The sequence below is a fragment of the Bombina bombina genome, chromosome 6, assembly GCF_027579735.1.
Source record: "Bombina bombina isolate aBomBom1 chromosome 6, aBomBom1.pri, whole genome shotgun sequence".
Taxonomy (NCBI): domain Eukaryota; kingdom Metazoa; phylum Chordata; class Amphibia; order Anura; family Bombinatoridae; genus Bombina; species Bombina bombina.
Window position 1 is genome coordinate 760,108,590 of NC_069504.1, and position 20,998 is coordinate 760,129,587.

The following is a 20,998-nucleotide window of genomic DNA, read 5'->3' on the forward strand; positions in this document are numbered from 1 at the left end:
CCTGAAAAATTGTGTAAAATGGACAGATTTTTAGAGGTCCCTGTATACACTGAGGCATTTCCGATACCAAAGAGGGTGGCGGATATTGTGACTAAGGAGTGGGAGAGACCAGGTGTACCCTTTGTTCCCCCACCTATCTTTAAGAAAATGTTCCCCATAAACTACCCTAGGCGGGACGCGTGGCAGACGGTCCCTAAGGTAGAGGGGGCTGTTTCAACACTGGCTAAGCGTACAACTATACCATTAGAGGACAGTTGTGCTTTCAAAGATCCTATGGATAAAAAATTGGAAGGATTGCTCAAGAAAATTTTTGTTCAGCAAGGTTTTCTGCTTCAACCAATTGCCTGCATTATTCCGGTAACTACTGCAGCGGCTTTTTGGTTCGAGGCCCTGGAGGAGTCGCTCCAGAGGGAGACTTCATACGATGAGGTCATGGATAGAATTCATGCTTTAAAGCTGGCTAATTCTTTTATCACTGATGCCGCTCTCTAATTAGCTAAACTAGCGGCGAAAAACTCAGGTTTCTTTCATGTAATTAGCAAGAGTCCATGAGCTAGTGACGTATGGGATATACATTCCTACCAGGAGGGGCAAAGTTTCCCAAACCTCAGAATGCCTATAAATACACCCCTCACCACACCCACAATTCAGTTTTACAAACTTTGCCTCCTATGGAGGTGGTGAAGTAAGTTTGTGCTAGATTCTACATTGATATGCGCTCCGCAGCAAGTTGGAGCCCGGTTTTCCTCTCAGCGTGCAGTGAATGTCAGAGGGATGTGAGGAGAGTATTGCCTATTTGAATGCAGTGATCTCCTTCTACGGGGTCTATTTCATAGGTTCTCTGTTATCGGTCATAGAGATTCATCTCTTACCTCCCTTTTCAGATCGACGATATACTCTTATTTATATACCATTACCTCTGCTGATTTTCGTTTCAGTACTGGTTTGGCTTTCTACAAACATGTAGATGAGTGTCCTGGGGTAAGTAAATCTTATTTTTTGTGACACTCTAAGCTATGGTTGGGCACTTTATTTATAAAGTTCTAAATATATGTATTCAAACATTTATTTGCCTTGACTCAGAATGTTCAACATTCCTTATTTTCAGACAGTCAGTTTCATATTTGGGATAATGCGTTTGGATCAATCATTTTTCTTACCTTAAAAATTTGACTTTTTTTTCCCTGTGGGCTGAAAATGCTTCATTTTATTGCGTCATTCTTGGCGCAGACTTTTTTGGCGCAAAAAATCTTTTCTGTTTCCGGCGTCATATGTGTCGCCGAAAGTTGCGTCATTTTTTGACGTCCTTTTGCGCCAAAAATGTCGGCGTTCCGGATGTGGCGTCATTTTTGGCGCCAAAAAGCATTTAGGCGCCAAACAATGTGGGCGTATTATTTGGCGCCAAAAAATATGGGCGTCGCTTTTGTCTCCACATTATTTCAGTCTGATTTTTTCTTTGCTTCTGGTTTCTAGAAGCTTGTTTATTGGCATTTTTTCCCATTCCTGAAACTGTCATTTAAGGAATTTGATCAATTTTGCTTTATATGTTGTTTTTTCTCTTACATATTGCAAGATGTCTCACGTTGCATCTGAGTCAGAAGATACTTCAGGAAAATCGCTGTCTAGTGCTGGAACTACCAAAGCTAAGTGTATCTGCTGTAAACTTTTGGTAGCTATTCCTCCGGCTGTTTGTATTAATTGTCATGACAAACTTGTTAATGCAGATAATATTTCCTTTAGTAATGTACCATTACCTGTTGCAGTTCCATCAACATCTAATGTTCAGAATGTTCCTGATAACATAAGAGATTTTGTTTCTGAATCCATCAAGAAGGCTATGTCTGTTATTTCTCCTTCTAGTAAACATAAAAAATCTTTTAAAACTTCTCTCTCTACAGATGAATTTTTAAATGAACATCATCATTCTGATTCTGATGACTCTTCTGGTTCAGAGGATTCTGTCTCAGAGATTGATGCTGATAAATCTTCATATTTATTTAAAATGGAATTTATTCGTTCTTTACTTAAAGAAGTACTAATTGCTTTAGAAATAGAGGATTCTGGTCCTCTTGATACTAATTCTAGACGTTTAGATAAGGTGTTTAAATCTCCTGTGGTTATTCCAGAAGTTTTTCCTGTTCCTAATGCTATTTCTGAAGTAATTTCCAGAGAATGGGATAAATTGGGTAATTCATTTACTCCTTCTAAACGTTTTAAGCAATTATATCCTGTGCCGTCTGACAGATTAGAATTTTGGGACAAAATCCCTAGAGTTGATGGGGCTATTTCTACCCTTGCTAAACGTACTACTATTCCTACGTCAGATGGTACTTCGTTTAAGGATCCTTTAGATAGGAAAATTGAATCCTTTCTAAGAAAAGCTTATCTGTGTTCAGGTAATCTTCTTAGACCTGCTATATCTTTGGCTGATGTTGCTGCAGCTTCAACTTTTTGGTTGGAGACTTTAGCACAACAAGTAACAGATCATGATTCTCATAATATTATTATTCTTCTTCAGCATGCTAATAATTTTATCTGTGATGCCATTTTTGATATTATCAGAGTTGATGTCAGGTTTATGTCTCTAGCTATTTTAGCTAGAAGAGCTTTATGGCTTAAAACTTGGAATGCTGATATGGCTTCTAAATCAACTCTACTTTCCATTTCTTTCCAGGGTAACAAATTATTTGGTTCTCAGTTGGATTCCATTATCTCAACTGTTACTGGTGGGAAAGGAACTTTTTTACCACAGGATAAAAAATCTAAGGGTAAAAACAGGGCTAATAATCGTTTTCGTTCCTTTCGTTTCAACAAAGAACAAAAGCCTGATCCTTCATCCTCAGGAGCAGTTTCAGTTTGGAAACCATCTCCAGTCTGGAATAAATCCAAGCCTTCTAGAAAGGCAAAGCCTGCTTCTAAGTCCACATGAAGGTGCGGCCCTCATTCCAGCTCAGCTGGTAGGGGGCAGGTTACGTTTTTTCAAAGAAATTTGGATCAATTCTGTTCACAATCTTTGGATTCAGAACATTGTTTCAGAAGGGTACAGAATTGGTTTCAAGATGAGACCTCCTGCAAAGAGATTTTTTCTTTCCCGTGTCCCAGTAAATCCAGTGAAAGCTCAAGCATTTCTGAATTGTGTTTCAGATCTAGAGTTGGCTGGAGTAATTATGCCAGTTCCAGTTCTGGAACAGGGGATGGGGTTTTATTCAAATCTCTTCATTGTACCAAAGAAGGAGAATTCCTTCAGACCAGTTCTGGATCTAAAAATATTGAATCGTTATGTAAGGATACCAACGTTCAAAATGGTAACTGTAAGGACTATCTTGCCTTTTGTTCAGCAAGGGCATTATATGTCCACAATAGATTTACAGGATGCTTATCTGCATATTCCGATTCATCCAGATCATTATCAGTTCCTGAGATTCTCTTTTCTGGACAAGCATTACCAGTTTGTGGCTCTGCCGTTTGGCCTAGCTACAGCTCCAAGAATTTTTACAAAGGTTCTCGGTGCCCTTCTGTCTGTAATCAGAGAACAGGGTATTCTGGTATTTCCTTATTTGGACGATATCTTGGTACTTGCTCAGTCTTTACATTTAGCAGAATCTCATACGAATCGACTTGTGTTGTTTCTTCAAGATCATGGTTGGAGGATCAATTTACCAAAAAGTTAATTGATTCCTCAGACAAGGGTAACTTTTCTGGGTTTCCAGATAGATTCAGTGTCCATGACTCTGTCTTTAAATTGATTTCGACAAGAGACGTCTAAAATTGATTTCGACAAGAGACGTCTAAAATTGATTTCAGCTTGTCGAAACCTTCAGTCACAATCATTCCCTTCGGTAGCCTTATGCATGGAAATTCTAGGTCTTATGACTGCTGCATCGGACGCGATCCCCTTTGCTCGTTTTCACATGCGACCTCTTCAGCTCTGTATGCTGAATCAATGGTGCAGGGATTACACAAAGATATCTCAATTAATATCTTTAAAACCGATTGTACGACACTCTCTAACGTGGTGGACAGATCACCATCGTTTAATTCAGGGGGCTTCTTTTGTGCTTCCGACCTGGACTGTAATTTCAACAGATGCAAGTCTCACAGGTTGGGGAGCTGTGTGGGGATCTCTGACGGCACAAGGAGTTTGGGAATCTCAGGAGGTGAGATTACCGATCAATATTTTGGAACTCCGTGCAATTTTCAGAGCTCTTCAGTCTTGGCCTCTTCTGAAGAGAGAATCGTTCATTTGTTTTCAGACAGACAATGTCACAACTGTGTCATACATCAATCATCAAGGAGGGACTCACAGTTCTCTGGCTATGAAAGAAGTATCTCGAATTCTGGTTTGGGCGGAATCCAGCTCCTGTCTAATCTCTGCGGTTCATATCCCAGGTATAGACAATTGGGAAGCGGATTATCTCAGTCGCCAAACGTTGCATCCGGGCGAATGGTCTCTTCACCCAGAGGTATTTCTTCAGATTGTTCAAATATGGGAGCTTCCAGAAATAGATCTGATGGCGTCTCATCTAAACAAGAAACTTCCCAGGTATCTGTCCAGATCCCGGGATCCTCAGGCGGAAGCAGTGGATGCATTATCACTTCCTTGGAAGTATCATCCTGCTTATATCTTTCCGCCTCTAGTTCTTCTTCCAAGAGTAATCTCCAAGATTCTGAAGGAATGCTTGTTTGTTCTGCTGGTGGCTCCAGCATGGCCTCACAGGTTTTGGTATGCGGATCTTGTCCGGATGGCCTCTTGCCATCCGTGGACTCTTCCGCTACGACCAGACCTTCTGTCGCAAGGTCCTTTTTTCCATCAGGATCTCAAATCCTTAAATTTAAAGGTATGGAGATTGAACGCTTGATTCTTAGTCAAAGAGGTTTCTCTGACTCTGTGATTAATACTATGTTACAGGCTCGTAAATCTGTATCCAGAGAGATATATTATAGAGTCTGGAAGACTTATATTTCTTGGTGTCTTTCTCATCATTTTTCTTGGCATTCTTTTAGAATTCCAAGAATTTTACAGTTTCTTCAGGATGGTTTAGATAAAGGTTTGTCCGCAAGTTCCTTGAAAGGTCAAATCTCTGCTCTTTCTGTTCTTTTTCACAGAAAGATTGCTAATCTTCCTGATATTCATTGTTTTGTACAAGCTTTGGTTCGTATAAAACCTGTCATTAAGTCAATTTCTCCTCCTTGGAGTTTGAATTTGGTTCTAGGGGCTCTTCAAGCTCCTCCGTTTGAACCTATGCATTCATTGGACATTAAATTACTTTCTTGGAAAGTTTTGTTCCTTTTGGCAATCTCTTCTGCCAGAAGAGTCTCTGAATTATCTGCTCTTTCTTGTGAGTCTCCTTTTCTGATTTTTCATCAGGATAAGGCAGTGTTGCGAACTTCTTTTGAATTTTTACCTAAAGTTGTGAATTCCAACAACATTAGTAGAGAAATTGTGGTTCCTTCATTATGTCCTAATCCTAAGAATTCTAAGGAGAAATCGTTACGTTCTTTGGATGTTGTTAGAGCTTTGAAATATTATGTTGAAGCTACTAAGTCTTTCCGAAAGACTTCTAGTTTATTTGTTATCTTTTTCCGGTTCTAGAAAAGGCCAGAAAGCTTCTGCCATTTCTTTGCCATCTTGGTTGAAATCTTTAATTCATCTTGCCTATGTTGAGTCGGGTAAAACTCCGCCTCAAAGGATTACAGCTCATTCTACTAGGTCAGTTTCTACTTCCTGGGCGTTTAGGAATGAAGCTTCGATTGATCAGATTTGCAAAGCAGCAACTTGGTCCTCTTTGCATACTTTTACTAAATTCTACCATTTTGATGTATTTTCTTCTTCTGAAGCAGTTTTTGGTAGAAAAGTACTTCAGGCAGCGGTTTCAGTTTGATTCTTCTGCTTATGTTTTTCATTAAACTTTATTTTGGGTGTGGATTATTTTCAGCAGGAATTGGCTGTCTTTATTTTATCCCTCCCTCTCTAGTGACTCTTGCGTGGAAAGATCCACATCTTGGGTAATCATTATCCCATACGTCACTAGCTCATGGACTCTAATTACATGAAAGAAAACATAATTTATGTAAGAACTTACCTGATAAATTCATTTCTTTCATATTAGCAAGAGTCCATGAGGCCCACCCTTTTTTTGTGGTGGTTATGATTTTTGTATAAAGCACAATTATTCCAATTCCTTATTTTATATGCTTTCGCACTTTTTTATCACCCACTTCTTGGCTATTCGTTAAACTGAATTGTGGGTGTGGTGAGGGGTGTATTTATAGGCATTTTGAGGTTTGGGAAACTTTGCCCCTCCTGGTAGGAATGTATATCCCATACGTCACTAGCTCATGGACTCTTGCTAATATGAAAGAAATGAATTTATCAGGTAAGTTCTTACATAAATTATGTTTTTGCCATCATGGCGCGAATAGAGCGCTTTGGCTCAAATCATGGTCGGCGGATGTGTCGTCCAAAACAAAACTGTTAAATATTCCCTTCAAGGGGAAAACACTATTCGGCCCAGAGCTGAAAGAAATTATTTCATATATCACTGGGGGCAAGGGGCATGCCCTTCCCCAAGATAGGCCGTTTAAGGCCAAAAACAAGGCTAATTTTCGCTCCTTTCGCAACTTCAGGAGCGGACCTGCTGCAACCTCTGCTGCTGCAAAGCAAGATAACGCTTCCCAGCCCAAAGCAACCTGGAAACCCTTGCAGGGTTGGAATAAGGGTAAACAGGCCAAGAAGCCTGCTCCTTCTACCAAGACAGCATGAAGGGGTAGCCCCCGATCCGGGACCGGATCTAGTAGGGGGCAGACTTTCTCTCTTTGCTCAGGCTTGGGCAAGAGACGTTCCGGATCCCTGGGCATTAGAAATAGTTGCTCAGGGGTACCTTCTAGAATTCAAGGATTCTTCCCCATGGGGAAGGTTCCACATTTCTCGTTTGTCTTCAGACCAAACAAAGAAACAGGCGTTCTTACGCTGTGTAGAAGATCTACTAAAAATGGGAGTGATACACCCAATTTCAATTGCAGAACAAGGACTGGGCTTTTACTCAAACCTGTTCGTAGTTCCCAAAAAGGAAGAAACTTTCAGGCCAATCCTGGATCTAAAAATTCTAAACAAATTCCTCAGAGTTCCGTCTTTCAAGATGGAAACCATTCGGACAATCTTGCCGATGATCCAGGAAGGTCAATATATGACTACCGTGGATCTAAAGGATGCGTACCTACATATTCCTATCCACAAAGATCACCATCAGTTCCTAAGGTTCGCCTTTCTGGATAAACATTACCAGTTCGTGGCCCTTCCTTTCGGGTTGGCCACCGCTCCCAGAATGTTCACAAAGGTGCTAGGGTCCCTTCTAGCGGTTCTAAGACCGCGGGGCATTGCAGTAGCACCTTACCTAGACGACATATTAATACAGGCGTCGTCCTTTCACAGAGCCAAGGCTCATACGGACATTGTTCTAGCCTTTCTAAGGTCTCACGGGTGGAAGGTGAACATAGAAAAGAGTTCTCTGTCCCCGCTCACAAGGGTTCCCTTTCTGGGAACACTAATAGACTTGGTAGAAATGAAAATCTTTCTAACAGAGGTCAGGAAGTCAAAACTGCTGAATACTTGCCGAATTCTTCATTCCATTCCTTGGCCTTCCGTGGCTCAGTGCATGGAAGTAATTGGTTTAATGGTTGCGACAATGGACGTAGTCCCTTTCACCCAAATCCATCTCAGACCACTGCAGCTGTGCATGCTCAAACAGTGGAAAGGAGATTACGCAGATTTGTCTCCTCAAATTCAAATGGATCAAAAAACCAGAGAGACTCTTCTCTGGTGGTTGTCTCAAGATCACCTGTCTCAGGGAATGAGTTTCCGCAGACCGGAGTGGATCATTGTCACGACCGATGCCAGTCTGGTAGGCTGGGGTGCGGTCTGGAACTCCCTGAAGGCTCAGGGACTATGGTTTCGGGAAGAATCTCTTCTCCCGATAAACATTTTGGAGCTGAGAGCGATATTCAATACGCTCCAGGCGTGGCCTCAACTAGCAGAGGCCAAATTCATCAGATTTCAGTCGGACACTGGCGTACATCAATCATCAGGGAGGAACAAAGAGTTCCCTAGCGATGAAGGAAGTATCCAAGATTATCAAATGGGCGGAGGTTCACTCCTGCCATCTATCTGCAATTCACATCCCAGGGGTAGACAACTGGGAGGCAGATTTTCTAAGTTGTCAGACTTTCCATCCGGGAGAGTAGGAACTCCACCCGGAGGTTTTTGCTCAGCTGACCCAGCTTTGGGGCATTCCAGAGTTGGATCTGATGGCGTCCCGTCAGAACACCAAACTTCCCCTTTACGGATCCAGATCCAGGGATCCCAAGGCGGCATTGATAGATGCATTAATAGCGCCTTGGTCATTCAGTCTAGCTTATGTCTTTCCACCGTTTCCTCTTCTCCCTCGGCTAATAGCCAGAATCAAACAGGAGATGGCTTCGGTAATTCTGATAGCGCCTGCGTGGCCACGCAGGACTTGGTATGCAGACCTAGTAGACATGTCATCGGTCCCACCATGGAAACTGCCATCGAGGCAGGATCTTCTAATCCAAGGTCCTTTCAAGCATCCAAATCTAGTTTCTCTGCAACCGACTGCTTGGAGATTGAACGCTTAATCCTAGCTAAGCGGGGTTTCTCTGATTCAGTTATAGACACTCTGATACAGGCCAGAAAGCCTGTCATCAGGAAAATTTACCATAAGATATGGCGGAAATATCTTTGTTGGTGTGAATCCAAGGGTTACTCGTGGAGTAAGGTTAGGATTCCAAGGATATTGTCTTTTCTCCAAGAAGGTTTGGAGAAAGGTCTGTCAGCTAGTTCCTTAAAGGGACAGATATCTGCTCTGTCTATTCTGTTACACAAGCGTCTGGCAGCTGTACCAGACGTTCAGGCGTTTGCACAGGCCCTAGTCAGACTCAAGCCTCTCTACAGACCTGTGGCTCCTCCATGGAGTCTAAATTTAGTTCTTTCAGTTCTTCAAGGGGTTCCGTTTGAACCTTTACATTCCATAGATATTAAGTTATTATCTTGGAAAGTTTTGTTTTTAGTAGCTATTTCTTCTGCTCAAAGAGTTTCAGAATTGTCTGCTTTGCAGTGTGATTCACCCTATCTGGTGTTCCATGCAGATAAGGTTGTTTTGCGTACTAAACCTGGTTTCCTTCCAAAGGTGGTTTCTAATAAGAATATTAACCAGGAAATCATTGTTCCTTCTCTGTGCCCTAATCCAGTTTCTAAGACGGAACGAATGTTGCACAATCTTGATGTGGTTCGTGCTTTAAAGTTCTATTTAAAAGCAACTAAAGATTTCAGACAAACATCATCCTTGTTTGTTGTGTATTCTGGTAAGAGGAGAGGTCAGAAAGTGACTGCTACCTCTCTTTCATTCTGGCTGAAAAGCATCATCCGATTGGCTTATGAGACTGCTGGTAAGCAGCCTCCTGAACGAATTACAGCTCATTCCACCAGAGCTGTGGCTTCCACATGGGCTTTCAAGATTGAGGCTTCTGTTGAACAGGTTTGTAAGGCAGCGACTTGGTCTTCACTGCATACATTCGCCAAATTTTATAAATTCGATACTTTTGCTTCTTCGGAGGCTATTTTTGGGAGAGAGGTTTTGCAAGCAGTGGTGCCTTCCGTTTAGGTTACCTGACTTGTTCCCTCCCTTCATCCGTGTCCTATTGCTTTGGTATTGGTATCCCACAAGTAAGGATGAATCCGTGGACTGAATACACCAAGTAAGAGAAAACAGAATTTATGCTTACCTGATAAATTACTTTCTCTTACAGGTGTATTCAGTCCACGGCCCGCCCTGATATTTAAGTCAGGTTCAAATTTAATTTACAATAACTACAGTCACCACTGCACCCTATGGTTCTCCTTTTTCTCCTAACCGTCGGTCGAATGACTGGGGGGGCGGAGCCTGAGGGGAGCTATATGGACAGCTTTGCTGTGTGCTCTCTTTGCCACTTCCTGTAGGGATTGAGAATATCCCACAAGTAAGGATGAATCCGTGGACTGAATACACCTGTAAGAGAAAGTAATTTATCAGGTAAGCATAAATTCTGTTTTTATACTTCTTCCAGGATGTTAAAATTTTACTTATTTTGGCAATGAATCTGCTCTGATTCTCATTTGGGGCGTATATGTTCCCTAGGACTATAGGACTGCCCTGGATTTTCCCCTTTAAGATAATAAATCTCCCCTCTGGGTCCCTAATCACTTCCTCCTCCTGAAAATTAAGCATTGAGTGTAACAAAATGGAAACCCCCCCTTTTTTTTTTTATATATATAAATTAATTTTTATTCGGTTTTAGAATGAAAGGTAACACTTGGGGACACGCAGGACCCCTGTTCAAACATACACAAACAAAAGGATCGGACACGCAGGTCCAGTTGCAATAACTGTCAAAACATTGATACATCATAAGTAAATTGCAGGGATTTGTGGTGAAAATAATTCACCAAGAATGAACCCTGATGTGGGCTCTGAATATGGGGGGGGGTGGAAGGTGGTGTTTATAAATTAAATTTAATGCTCCAAAGAGCATGTCAGGATAAGTTGCTGTAATATGTATTAATGGGTTTGTCCATATAGATTGAGGAGCAGGTTCTGCCAACATCTTGAAATGTAGGTAACAAAAAAATTCCAGAGACAAGTGAGATGCCCATTGTCCCTAGTGTACCTAGCGCCCACTGTACCTAGCACTCATTGTACCTAGCGCATATTGCACCTAGCACTCATTGCGCTTAGCACTCGCTGCCCCCTGCACTCGCGGCACCCAGCACACGCCGTACCCAGCACACGCCGTACCCAGCACTCGCCGTACCCAGCACTCATTATACCTAGCACACGTTGTACTTAACACTCATTGTACCTAAGACACACCATACCCAACACACACAGTGTATGTGTTGGGTACTTGTGAGGCATGGCTGGTTACCCGTTGGGGTCTCAAGGCGCTGCTCAGACCTGGAGATATCTGGGGTATTAATACCAGTTCCATTTCAGGAACAGGGTTTGGGGTTTTGTTCAAAACTATTCATTGTCCCAAAGATAGAAAATCTTTTTAATTTGTCATATAAGAGTTCCTTCTTTCAGAATGGTGTTTATATGTTCTTTTCTGCCTTTTTGGTCAGTAAGGGCATTATTTGTTTACAATAGATACAATAGATGCATATCTTCTTCTGTTTTCATTCAGATTATTTTCATTTTCTGAGATTCTCTTTTTTTGACAAGCATTACCAATTTGTTGCTTCCTTCAGGTCTAGCGACAGCTCTGAAAATCTTTTCAAGGTTCTCAGTGTTTCCTTATTTGGACAATCTCGTGGTACTGGCTCAGTCTTTTCGTTCTCCAGAATCTCATACGATTCAACTTTTGTTGTTTCTTCTAAGACATGGTTGGAGGATCTTTTTATCAAAAGATCCTTGGTTGCTCAGACAAGGGTCACCTTTTTTAGGTTTCCAGATAGATTGTGTCAATGTCTTTGTCTCTAACAGACAGGAGACAATTATATTGGGTTCAGTTTGTCGGAACCTTCAGACTCTATTATTTCCTTCAGTAGCTATATGCATGGAAGTTTTAGGTCTCATGGCTGCAGCATTGGATTCGATTCCCTTTGCTCATTTTCATATGAAACCTTTCAAGTTTTTTATGCTGAATTAATGGTGCAGGGATTCTAGGATGTCATTTTTAATATCTTTGAATTCCAATGTTTAACTATCTTTGACTTGGTGGTTAGATCACCATCATATAGTTCTACGGGTCTCTTCGATTCATCCAACCTGGACCTTGATCACTACAGATGGAAGTGTTTTAGGTTGGGAGGCTGTCTGGGGATCTCTGTCAGCACAAGGGGTTTGGAAATCTCAGGAGGCGAGATTACCATTCAATATTTTGGAACTCCGTGCATTCTCGGAGTTCATCAGTTTTGGCTTCTTTTTGAAGAGAGAGACGTTATTGTTTTTCAGACAGACAATGTCACAACTGTGACGTATGTCAATCATCAGGGTGGGACTCTCAGTTCTTAGGCTGTGAAAGAAGTATCTCAGATACCTACTTGGGCTAAATCCAGCTCCTGTCTAATTTCTGCGGTCCATATCCCAGGTTTAGACAATTGGGAAGCGGATTATCTCTGTCAATCAAGCTTTACATCCGGGAGAATGGTCTCTTTACCCAGATGTGTTTTTTCAAATTGTTCAGATGTGAGGGTCTCCAGTAATAGTTCTGATGGCATCTCATCTAAACATGAAAACTTCCCAGGTACCAATTCAGGTCCGGGGATCCTCAGGCGGAAACAGTGTATGCATTGACACTTCCTTGGAGTTATCAATCTGCCTATATTTTTGCTCCTTCTGGTTCTTCTTTTTAAGAGTGATTTTTCAAAATCATCATGGAGCAATCGTTTGTGCTGCTGGTGGCTCCAGCATGGCCGCTCAGGTTTTGGTATATGGTTCTTGTTCGGATGTCCAGTTGCCAACCTTGGTCACTTCCATTTAGGCCAGACCTTAAGATTCGTTTTTTTCTGTCAGGAAATCAAATTATTAAATTTGATGGTATGGAAATTAAAACGCTTAGTCATAGAGGTTTCTCTGACTCAGTGATTAATACTATGTTGCAGGTTCGTAAATCTGTGTCTAGGAAGATTTATTATCGAGTTTGGAAGACTTACATCTTATGATGCTCTTCTCATAATTTCTCTTGGCATTCTTTTAGAATTCCTAGGATTTTATAGTTTCTTCATAAGGTTTTGTCTGCAAGTTCCTTGAAAGGACAAATCTCTGCTCTTTCTGTGCTGTTTCACAGAAAAAATTGCTAATCTTTCTGATATTCATTGTTTTGTTCAGGCTTTGGTTCGTATCAAGCCTGTCATTAAAGGGACATTATACACTCATTTTTTCTTTGCATAAATGTTTTGTAGATGATCTATTTATATAGCCCATAAAGTTTTTTTTTTAAATTAATGTATAGTTTTGCTTATTTTTAAATAACATTGCTCTGATTTTCAGACTCCTAACCAAGCCCCAAAGTTTTATGTGAATACGCTCAGCTACCTACTCCAGCTTGCTCCTGTTTGTGTAAAGGGTCTTTTCATATGCAAAAGAAGGGGTAGGGGGGGAGTGTCTTATTTGCCACTTGCAGTGGGCTTTCCAGCGGCCTTTTCAACAGAGCCAAACTGACAGCTTCTAAGTACGTTTTTAAACAGTTTTATACTGAATTTTTATATTAGTATCTGTGAATCTTATTCTTTATAGTAGTGTCTATTACATGCAGTTATATGAAAATGAGTGTATACTGTCCCTTTAAGCTAATTTCTCCTCCTTGGAGTCTTAATTTGGTTCTGAGGGCTGCTCTTTCTTGTGTGTCTCCTTTTCTGATTTTTCATCAGGATAAGGCGGTTTTTGCTGTCTTTATTTAAATTTTGACCTCAAGTTGTGAATTCAAACAACATTAATAGAGGAATTATTGTTCCTTCCTTGTGTTCTAAATCCTAAGAATTCTTTGGAAATATCCTTACATTCTTTGGATGTGGTCAAAGTTTTGAAATATTATGTTGAAGCTACTAAGATTTCAGTAAGACTTCTAGTCTATTTGTTATCTTTTCTGGTTTTAGGAAAGGTCAGAAGGCTTCTGCCATTTCTTTGGCGTCTTGGTTAAAGCTTTTGATTCATCATGCTTATGTGGAGTCGGGTAAATCCCCGCCTCAAAGGATTACGGCTCATTCTACTAGGTCAGTTTCTACTTCCTGGGCTTTTAAGAATGAAGCTTCTGTTGATCAGATTTGCAAAGCAGCAACTTGGTCTTCTTTGCATACTTTTACTAAATTCTACCATCTTGATGTTTTTTCTTCTTCAGAAGAAGTTTTTGGTAGAAAAGTACTTCAGGCAGCTGTTTCAGTCTGATTCTTCTGCTTATAATTTCAGTTTTTTTCATTATAAAGATTAAAACTTTTGATTTGGGTTGTGGATTGTTTTTTCATTGGAATTGGCTGTCTTTATTTTATCCCTCCCTCTCTAGTGACTCTTGCGTGGAGTTCCACATCTTGGGTATTTGCTATCCCATACGTCACAAGCTCATGGACTCTTGCCAATTACATGAAAGAAAACATAATTTATGTAAGAACTTACCTGATAAATTCATTTCTTTCATATTAGCAAGAGTCCATGAGACCCACCCTTTTTTGTGGTGGTTATGATTTTTTTGTATAAAGCACAATTATTCCAATTCCTTGTTGATGCTTTCGCTCCTTTCTTATCACCCCACTTCTTGGCTATTCGTTAAACTGAATTGTGGGTGTGGTGAGGGGTGTATTTATAGGCATTTTGAGGTTTGGGAAACTTTGCCCCTCCTGGTAGGAATGTATATCCCATACGTCACTAGCTCATGGACTCTTGCCAATATGAAAGAAATGAATTTATCAGGTAAGTTGTTACATAAATTATGTTTTTCTTTGCCAGATTTCACCTCAGACTGTTGCAACTGCGCATGCTTAAGCAGTGGAACAGCGATCATTAGGATCTGTCTCAACAGATTTCTCCGGACAACTGATTGAGAGATTTGCTCTCTTGGCGGTTTTGTCCGGATCATTTGTCCCAAGGGACATCCGTCTCAAGACCATCCTGGGTGATTGTGACTACGGTTGCGAGTCTGTCAGGATGGGGAGCTGTTTGGAGTGCCAGGAAGGCACAGGGCATATGGACTTGAGAGGAAAAGCTTCCTCCCGATCGGATTTTGGATTTTCGGGCAATATACAATGCTCTGAAGGCTTGTACTCTGAAGGGTACTTCCCAGTTTATCAGATTCCAATCAGACAATATAACCTCGGTGACTTACATCAACCATCAGGGGGGAACGAGAAGCTCCCTAGCTATAAGGAAAGTATCGAGGATTTTGGATTGAACAGAGACACACATTTGTTCACTGTCAGCAATCCACATTCCGGGTGTGGACAACTGGGAAGCGTATTTTCTCAGCAGACAATCCTTTCATCCGGGTGAATGGTCTCTCCATCCCAAGTTTTTGCGGAGATTTGCTAGAGGTAGATCTTATGACGTCTCAATACCAAGCTACCCAGATATGGGTCGAGGTACAGGGATCCTCAGGCAGAGCTAACGGATGCATTGGAGGTTCAATCTAATTTTTCTTTTCCGGCCATTACCACTACTTCCTAATGTAGTGGCTCAAGCAGACATCAGTGATACTGATTGCTCCGTCTTGGCCATGAAGGATATGGTTCGCGGACTAGTGGGGATGTCATTATCTCCTCCGTGGAAGTTACCTTGTCACAGGGATCTGCTGACCAAGGTCTCTTTGTTCATCTATCTCTAAATTCTCTGAGGCTGACTGCGCGGAGATTGACCGCTTAGTCCTAGCCAAGAGAGTGTTTTCTGAGAGTGTTATTTTTACTCTCATTCAAGCTCGTAGCTGGTTGCTCATCACATCTATCATAAGGTGTGGAGGACCTACTTATTCTGTTCTCCAGGATGAAGTGGAGAAGGGCCTTTCTGCAAGTCCCCTGAAGGGACAGATTTCGGCTCTGTCTGTGTTACTGCAGAAGAGGTTCACTGAGCTTCCAGATGTGCAGTCATTTGTTAAGGCTCTGCTAGGATCAGACCTGTGTTTAGATCTATTGCTCCTCTTTGGAACCTAAATCTTGTTGTTAAAGTTTTGCACGGGCTCCATTGGAGCCTATGCATGAAATAGACATTAAATTGTTGTCTTGGAAGGTTCCTTTTCTACGGGCTATTGCTTCTGCACGCAGATTATCTTCCTCCTTATCTGGCTTTCCATGTTGATAAGGCTGTTCTACTAACCAAGTTAGGTTTTCTTCCTAAGGTTGTGTCAATTCGCAACATCAATCAAGAGATTGTGGTTCCTGTCTTATGTCCTAATCCTTCTTTGTCGAAGGAACGTTTTCAACGTAATTCTGGATGTGGTTTGTGCCCTGAAGTCCTATCTTCAGGCCACAAAGGTATTTAGACACACTTCTCTCTGTTTGTTCTCATTTCTGGGAAACGTGGGGTTAGAGGGCCTCTTCGACTTCCTTATCTTTTTGGCTGAGTGTCATCCGTTTAGCATAGAGACAGCGGGACATAAGCCACCTCTGAGGATTGCTGCTCATTCTACGAAAACAGTGGTTTCCTCTTGGGCTTTCAAGAATGAGCCCTCTATGGATCATATTTTTAAGGCGGCTACCTGGTCCTCCTTACATACATTTTCCAGACTTCACAAGTTTGATGTTTTTGCTTCTGCTGAAGCAGCCTTCAGGAGAAAGGTTTTGCAGGCTGTGGTGCCCTCAGATTAGGGTCTGCCTCTCCCCCCCCCCCCCCGTTTTGCATTCAGTGTCCTCTATAGCTTGCGTATTGCTTTCCCCAAAGTAATGAATGCAGCTGTGGCCTCTCCCCGTTTAAGAAGAATAACTTAAATTATGGTTACCAGATAATTTTCATTTCTTCTGACGGGGAGAGTCCACAGCTCCCCGCCCGTTTTTACCTTTTTCACCCTGATATTTCTCCTACTGTTCCTTGTTCCCTTGGCAGAATGATTGGGGGATGAGGGAAGTGGGGGAGGTATTTAAGCCTTTGGCTGGGGTGTCTTTGTCGCCTCCTGGTGGCCAGGTTCTGTATTTCCCAAAAGTAATGAATGCAGCTGTGGCCTCTCCCCGTCAGAAGAAAGTAAAATTATCTGGTAAACATAATTTAAGTTTCTAGCTTGTCTAAAACTTCAGTCTCTCATTCACTTCAGTGGCTATGTGCATGGAAGTTTTAGGTCTCATGACTGTAGCATCGGACGCGATCCCCTTCGCACGTTTTCATATAAGGCCTCTACAGCTTTGCATGTTGCACCAATGGTGCAGGGATTATACTCAGATATTATAACTGATATACTTAAATTCCAACACTCAACTCTCTCTGACTTGGTGGTTAGACCATCACCTTTTTGTACAAGGGGCCTAATTTGTTCTTCCTACCTGGACTGTGATCTCAACAAATGCAAGTCTTACAGGTTGGGGAGCTGTCTGGGGGGTCTCTGACAGCACAAGGAGTTTGGAATCCTCAAGTGGCAAAGTTACCAATCAATATTTTAGAACTCTGTGCTATTTTCAGAGCTCTTCAGGCGTGACCTCTATTGAAGAGTGAACTTTACATTCATTTTCAAACAGACAATATCACAACAGTGGCATATGTCAGTCATCAAGGAGGGACTCCTTCAGTCCTTTAGCAATGAAGAAAGTATCTTGGATACTTTCTTGGGCATTATCCAACTCTTGACAAATTTTTGCGATTCATATCCCAGGTGTAGACAATTGGGAAGCTGGTTATCTCAGCCATCATACTTTAAATCCGGGGGAGTGTTCTCTCCATCCAGATGTGTGTTTTCACCTTGTACAGATGTGGGGTCTTCCAGAAATAGATCTGATGGCCTCTCGTTTTACCAACCTGCTTATATTTTTCCGCCTCTGATTCTTCTTCCAAGGATGTTCTTCAAAATCATAATTAAGAATCTAATGTGTTTCTGATAGCACCAGCATGGTCTTACAGGTTTTGGTATGCGGATCTTGTCCAGATGTCCAGTTGCCAGCCTTGGCCACTTTCTTTAAGGCCATACCTTCTGTCTCAAGGACCGTTTTCCATCAGGATCTCAAATCTCTACATTTGATGGCATGGAAATTGAACGCTTAGTGGTTCTCTGACTTGGTGATTATCACTATGATACAGGTTCGTAAGTCTGTTTCAAGGAAAATTTATCATCGGTTTGGAAAACCTATATTTCATGGGGTTCCACTCATAATTATTCTTGGCATTCTTTCAGAATTCCTAGGATTTTACAGTTTCTTCAGGATGGTTTTGATAAGCGTCTGCAAATAATTTGAAAGGACAAATTTCTGCTCTTTCTGTCTTATGTCATAGAAAGATAGCTAAACTTCCTGATATTCACTGTTTTGTTCAGGCTTTGAGTCGTATCAAAGCTGTTATTAAATCTATTTCTCCTCCTTGGAGTCTCAATTTGGTTTTGAAGATTTTACAGGCTCCTCCTTTTGAGCCTATGTATTCTCTGGATATTAAATTACTTTGTTGGAAACTGTTATTTCTTTTGTCTATCTTTTCTGCTAGAAGAGTTTCTGAATTGTCTAATCTCTCTTGTGAGTCTCCTTATCTGATTTTCCATCAAGATAAAGCTTTTTTACGGACTTCATTATAATTTTTGCCAAAAGTTGTGAATTCTAACAACATCAATAGGGAAATTGTTGTTCCTTCCTTGTGTCCTAATCCTAAGAATACTCTTGAAAGGTCTTTACATTCTTTGGATGTGGTAAGAGCTTTGAAATATTATGTTGAGGCTACTAAATATTTCAGAAAGACTTCTAGTGTATTTGTTATTTTTTCTGGCTCCAGGAAAGGTCAGAATGCCTCTGCCATTTCTCTAGCATCTCATCTTGGTTGAAACTTTTGATTCAGAAAGCTTATTTGGAGGCGGGGCAGACTCCACCTCAGAGAATTACAGCTCATTCTAGATCAGTTGCCACTTCTTGGGCTTTCAAGAATGAAGCTTCAGTTGATCAAATTTGCAAAGCAGCAATTTGGTCTTTTTTGCATACTTTTACAAAACTTTACCATTTTGATGCGTTTGCTTCTTTGGAAGCAGCCTTTGGTAGAAAGGTTCTTCAGTCAGTTGTCTGTTTGATTCTAGTGCCTTTGATTTGAGTTTTTTTTATATTTTTAAAGAAACAATTATTTTTTTGAATTTATTTTCTCAGTGGATTTAGCTGTTATTTTATCCCTCTAGTGACTCGTGGATTTCCACATCTTGGGTATTATATTCCATACGTCACTAGCTCATGGACTCTTGCCACTTACATGAAAGAAAACATAATGTATGTTAGAACTTACCTGATAAATTAATTTATTTCATAGTGGCAAGAGTTCATGATTTTTTGTATAAAGCACTTTATTTTTTTCTAGTTCCTCTTTTTGGATGCTTTTTACTTCTTCTTTTACACCTCACTTCTTGGCTACACTTTAAATTGAGGTATGAGGGAGGTGTATTTATAGGCATTTTGAGGTTGGGGAAAATTTGCACCCTCCTGGTAGGAATGTATATCCCATACGTCACTATGGGATATACACTACTGAGCAAGGAGTCCACATCTGGTCACCTCTTTTTCCCATAGGGAGACTAAATACACACAGAGAACAAGAAACACAGCAACCCAGGCAATCGTTTCGGCCTTCATTGGGCCTCGTCAGTGAGGTGTAGCAGTATTCCTCTAAGCACACTGAGCAAGGGGTCCACGTCTGGTTGCCCCTTTTTCCCATACGGAGACTAAATGCACACAGAGAGAAGTGCAGTCACAGGAACGAATAACCAGCTCAATACCATTGTTAGCCTGTTCTATCGCGATTTACCACCTGGGTGCAACTTCTTTTAGCCCAGTTAAGCTTTTCACAGAGTAGAGCTTTCCTGTAGTATATCAGTCTGATACCGCCTATTACGGTCAGTCCAGCGCCGAAATACCAGGCAATTCCTCTCTGAACAAGGAACACAGCAACCCCAGACGATCGTTTCGGCCTTCATTGGGCCTCGTCAGTGATGTATATATATAGTATAGTGTTGGTTCATGTACATTAAATTAAATGCTCACAAACCAAAATGTATACATTTGCTGGTCTACTCCTTTTTTTTTTGTACTCCGGTATTGATTTGGTGCTAAATTAATGTACAACAGAGTTTCTCTTTATCAGGATCCTTCGAGAAGAAGCATCAGAGAAGATCTAATCGAACTCGAACAGAATCTGAAAAGTCTCTAGATTCAGTGCCAAAAAAGAAAATCAAGAAGGAGCAGGTGGGTTGTATGACAACTACTATTGAATTACATTGTGTGCACTGTAGAATAACTTGACTGGGAAATTAATTTGAACTTTTTTCTTTTTTCGTGGTTAATACATTTTCAAATTTGAAGTACATATGTGCGTATTTTGTGGTTGTGTTGAAAAAATTTAAGCGATTTACTTGGCCTACAATGAAAACCACTGCATTAATCTTGATTACATTTGTGTTGTAAATAGGGTTTGTTTGGTATTTGTGTTTTATTTTATTTATTTTTTGAGGAGCAAACCTTTCTTTCCTAAGATACAGTGAGTCCACGGATTTATCAATTACTGTTGGGAATATCACTCCTGGCCAGCAGGAGGAGGTAAAGAGCACCACAGCAAAACTGTTAAATTTCACTTCACTTCCCACAATTCCCAGTCATTCTCTTTGCCTTAGGTGCAATGAGGAGGTGAAGTTTTGGTGTCTGAAGAAGATTGGATTTATTTCACTTCAATCAAGATTTTATTATTTTGAAAGCCAGAGTAGGTTTGCTCTGATCTTTCCTTTCAAGATTGGGTCTAGCCATACTCAACGTTAGTCTCTGCAGTAGGGCAGTGGTGGCTTTAAAGCAGTAAGGAACTTGTAAAGCGGGCCTTGCTGCGTTTTCCTAACATATTTACTGTCCTAGTATAGAAAGCCAGAGTAGGTTTGCTCTGATCTTTCTTTCAGAGGCCTCTGTAAAGAGTTGGCATCCTTCCACGCTGTGTGAGCTGTCCTCCTGTCGGACAGCCAGACTGCAGGTAAGTGCCTTTTTCGTCTTCTGGTGCTGGGAGACTGGCACTTAAAGGGTTAAACCTCTCTGCAACTGTAGGTGGGACATTATATCCTTTACAAGGAACTTTTTATGGGTAAAGTATTTCCCGACTTTATTGTTGGCTTTTTAGGGGTTAATTACGTCATTATAATCTGAATTCAACACTGTATACGCCTATCAGAGGAGACTGATGTTATGACCGCGCTTTGTAAACACATAAGAGCGACAGACATATGAGTGGCAGAGTGATTAAGGTCTCAGTCTTTATTATGAGAGCTAGGGCTCATTCATTATTAACTCTTATGTGATTCCTGCACTTATATACTCCTATCAGAG

At 41.0% G+C, this 20,998-nt stretch overlaps 1 protein-coding gene across 4 annotated transcripts in view; it reads left to right on the forward strand.

Annotated features, from left to right (window-relative positions):
* The window catches only part of NSD3 (nuclear receptor binding SET domain protein 3), a 1,671,583-nt gene that overhangs the window by 477,682 nt on the left and 1,172,903 nt on the right, over positions 1–20,998 (forward strand). For all 4 annotated transcript variants that reach the window (XM_053718034.1, XM_053718036.1, XM_053718037.1 and 1 more), the window contains one exon: positions 19,779–19,879. In XM_053718034.1, coding sequence (XP_053574009.1) covers positions 19,779–19,879 — 101 coding nt within the window. The remainder of the gene's footprint in view (positions 1–19,778; positions 19,880–20,998) is intronic.